The 3997-nt window shown below is 32.9% G+C and overlaps 1 protein-coding gene across 1 annotated transcript; it reads left to right on the plus strand.

Moving 5' to 3' along the window:
- On the plus strand, positions 1 to 1086 carry LOC131614428 (F-box/kelch-repeat protein At3g06240-like). Its single transcript, XM_058886010.1, has one exon. The coding sequence runs from the start codon at positions 1 to 3 to the stop codon at positions 1084 to 1086; it is 1086 nt and encodes a 361-aa protein (XP_058741993.1).
- Positions 1087 to 3997: the final 2911 nt, after the last annotated feature.

Genomic DNA, 3997 nt, shown 5'->3' on the forward strand with positions numbered 1-3997 from the left:
ATGGAGAACAGCGTGTTTCTGCCTTTTGAATTGATCATCGAAATTCTGTTGAGGTTACCGGTGAAGCCTCTATTGCGTTTCAGATGTGTCTGCAAATCATGGCTTTCTCTTATTTCTAGTAACACTTTTGCTACTTCACATTTTGAACATGCTGCCACACACAGACGTCTCCTCATAAAACGTTCTGCTCTTCAACCTTTATCTATAGATCTTGATTCATCGCTCCACGATGCTTCTGCATCTGCTTCATTAAGCCTTGATTTTATTCGTTCCCAACGTTGTGTTGAAATTAGAGGTTGTTTTAGAGGGTTTCTGTGTTTCTACAATGGCACACACATCTATCTATTGAATCCATCCACCGGTTTGATCAAACAAATACCGGATTCTCCTATAATACTTAATCATCATTACGAACTTCTTTCTGGTTTTGCATATTACCAGCCCACTGATGATTACTTGATAGTTTCTGGGTTCGGCGAAGATGATGATGCGCCGGTAACTAGTCCAACTAAATTGATGATTTTCTCATTGAGAGCTAATAAGTGGAAACCAATTGAGGTTGCTTCTCATTTGCCTTATAGGGAGACTTCGGAAAATACCCCTAAATGTGGGTTGTTCTTGAATGGATCTATCCATTGGATGGTTCATAATTATGAGACCTCAAAGAATGTTATTATTGCCTTTGATTTAAAGGAAATGACGATATCCGAGATAGCTCATCCAGATGATTTTATTTTCAGTTATAGTAATAATTATTCTATATATTATGATTTGTTAGAAGTTAGAGGACTTATCAGTGCATTGGTGAAGGACCTGAATACAGTGAAGATATGGGTGATGCAAAAATATGGAGTTCACTCAACTTGGACTAAGATTATTCAATTTTCTGTTGATCCTGTTTTGCACAAAGATTTATACATAGCATGCTTAACAAAGTGCGGTGATATTGTTGGAATAAATGATGTAGTTGGATTGGTGAAGTTGAATGATAAAGGACAGCTACTAGAGTCTCTGCTTTTTGACGGATACGCATTGGTCGTGTATACAGAGTCTCTGTTTTCACTCCCCAGCACCGGTCAAACTTAATAAGATTACTATAGATAACAATAACAATTTTCTTTTATATTTATCTTGTATTATGGTAAAATTCTTTGAGAAGTGATAGGCAGATAAGAATAATGAAACTGCTATTAGACAGAACAGAATTTCATCATCTTTATCTTATTTTATTATTATATTTTAAATTTTACATAATTTGGTGTGTTATTGTCGTGTCACCATTAGCTATTTGTATTCTTTCATTATTTTACTTTTTTTTTCTTGACATCTTGATACCGAATTTATTGAATTGCTAGGATGAGTTTTTATGACGTCTATTTTTCAGTTTAGAAAATCAGTTGACAATGAGTTTTTAAGCTCACAAAATCACAAGCTAAAAGTGATTTGCTTTATTTATGAATTTGCACAATATAGACTTTTGTTTTCTAAAATTGGTTCTAGCCGAATCTTGAACTGGCAGCTACCACAACATTTTGTTATTGATTTTTGGATTTTGATCTGCACAGCTATATGTTTTTGTTGTTGTGTAAACCACTGACATGTCTTTTCTTGATTACCATTAACTGTCATAGATTTCTTGGTCTCTTGGGTACAGTCGAAATTCTTCTTCAGCTTTACAACATTAAGTGGTTTAGCTTTATTTATTTTAAATGCACGCAACCTTTTACATTGGTTATCTTTTTGGCCTGATGTAAAATGTGAGGTTTTACATCAATTGTAAGGTGCGTCTGATGTAATATGTATGTTGTCTTTCTTTAAAAATTAGACTGTTTTTTTAGTGAAATCGAGGTGGAATCCCTGTCATTTATTTTTGGTAGCTAAATTTTCATATTATTCCAACATCCCTCAAACAACATTTAAGTAACTATTTGATATCCAATTTTTCATATTTTTCCAACTAGTCTATTAATTTCATTGCACCAAATAGTTAGAATGCACATATTCTTCAAAACGAACAATTGAATTACAAAGGTACTAATTTATGATACACACAAGTTTGACAAAAATATCAGTATGTTTACACGGTGGACTACTACAAATTGATTTAATTTAATTGTAACTCCGTCATTTTCAAAAATGCTTCCTTCCTCTTTGAAAATTGTTTGTCGGCGATAATCCTTAACGCCTGGAATTGGTTGAGATCTTCTTGTAATCTTATAGGCAATTGCAACTTTTATGCGTGTCATACCCTTCCTCTATTATGTTTTAAGAGGTAGAGGGTTCTCGTTTTGTCATTGTAATCGTGTGGAGTATCCCTTATACCCCTTTAATGAATTCCTTTGCCTATTAAAAAAAATTTATTGTAGTTCACAAAAATGTAAAGGAATGAATATCATGGAAACAGCTAATACCACCTTATCATTTTCCACTAATTCCAAAAGTTGAGGAGTTTTCTTCTGATTGAGACCAGTTAATAGTTGAATCCAATGTTGCCACGTAATGGAAAAATAGAAAAACACAATACACCGTAAGTTTAAAAGTATTTCCAATGAATAATCAAAATCAGTGTGAATCCCTCCTCTTAGCTCCATACTACACAAGTAAAAATGGAGTAGATTTTAGTAGCATACCTTAATTATTTGTGAAATCATACCAAGTTACTATATATCTTCATCAATATACTATTCCTTTTCTACACCATAAATATTCTATATATCTATACCTACATTTCTATAATATACATATACCTTTTATGGAAAGAACAACGACATTCAGATCTTTTATTTTTGTCGACCTGATTCTAATTGGCACAGATTGCAGTAGCATACCTTGAATATTTGTCAAATAAGCCTAAAAATAAACAAACAAGAAAATGTTCATAATTGAAGTGTTATAGTTTTTCAAAATTCAGACAAATAAAATTGCAAAAAGGGGATAGGGACAAAAAAGAAGATTGAACCTACTCTTCCTTCAACCATATCCTGTATACCAATATTAACCACTGTGCACCTATGGTCCAAGGAACAATTATATTAATTAACTTGCTTCAGCAGTAAAATAACCAATAAAACTGGAGAGAAAAAATGTTAGTCTTTTAAAAAAGATTGATCTCGTGTTGTGCGCCGATCATTTACCAGAGCAGAACTCCATCTTTAGCAAGATCAAACAATCCATTTGCAGATGTATCAATTTGAAGAAACTGCTTCATGAATTTATCTTCAGCCAGGTAACTGTTAATATGTGCAACATAAGAAGCCTTCTCAGATTCATTTATTGCATGATAAACAGCCGTTGTGGCTGTCTTCAAAAATGAAGAAGAACTTTTTGAGCCGTCGCCTTTTGCTATAGCTCGATTTTGCAAATTTAAATGTGCCTACCACACAATTTCAATATATAGATAATACTTATAAAAGTACTTGCAAATAAACTGAATATATTTTCCCACTCAAACATTCAAAACTAAAACAAAAGTATACGTTCAAGTTAGGTGCATACATGCTAAGACCCTAGAGACAAATTGAGCATCTAATGACATTCTTGTATGATCTTGTGGCAAATTGCACTCATCTACTATGGGAGATTCAGGCAACTGAGTGAGATTTCAATGTCTTTTCCTAATGCAAGGGAGTAGATGTATAATTTTAGCTTAGGGAGATGAGTGTAACTTATCCATTTTGATACTATTTCGTCTAAAAAATGACAAACACGCATATTCTAAGACAGGGAAATCATATAAGAAACAAAACAAAGAAATCGAATGGAACAGAAACCTATAGCTTTAACTTTTGAAGAACATCAAAGAAAGAACATAAAACACTCCCCTTAAGGTGAACTGGCTCTGAACCCATTGATCATAAACAAGTACACCCACAAAACTAGACATGCTGTTAAACTTTGGGTGAAGAAAATGATCAAACATTTGGAAGAACACACTAACCCAAAAATCAAAATACAACCTTTAACACTTTGGAATTAATGATTGCATGAAAAAATAAAA

The sequence above is a fragment of the Vicia villosa genome, linkage group LG6 (genome assembly GCF_029867415.1).
Source record: "Vicia villosa cultivar HV-30 ecotype Madison, WI linkage group LG6, Vvil1.0, whole genome shotgun sequence".
Classification (NCBI taxonomy): Eukaryota; Viridiplantae; Streptophyta; class Magnoliopsida; order Fabales; family Fabaceae; genus Vicia; species Vicia villosa.

What these genes read in the sequence shown, in the direction of transcription:
- LOC131614428 (XM_058886010.1), top strand. Translation starts at nt 1, where the DNA reads ATGGAGAACAGCGTGTTTCTGCCTTTTGAATTGATCATCGAAATTCTG.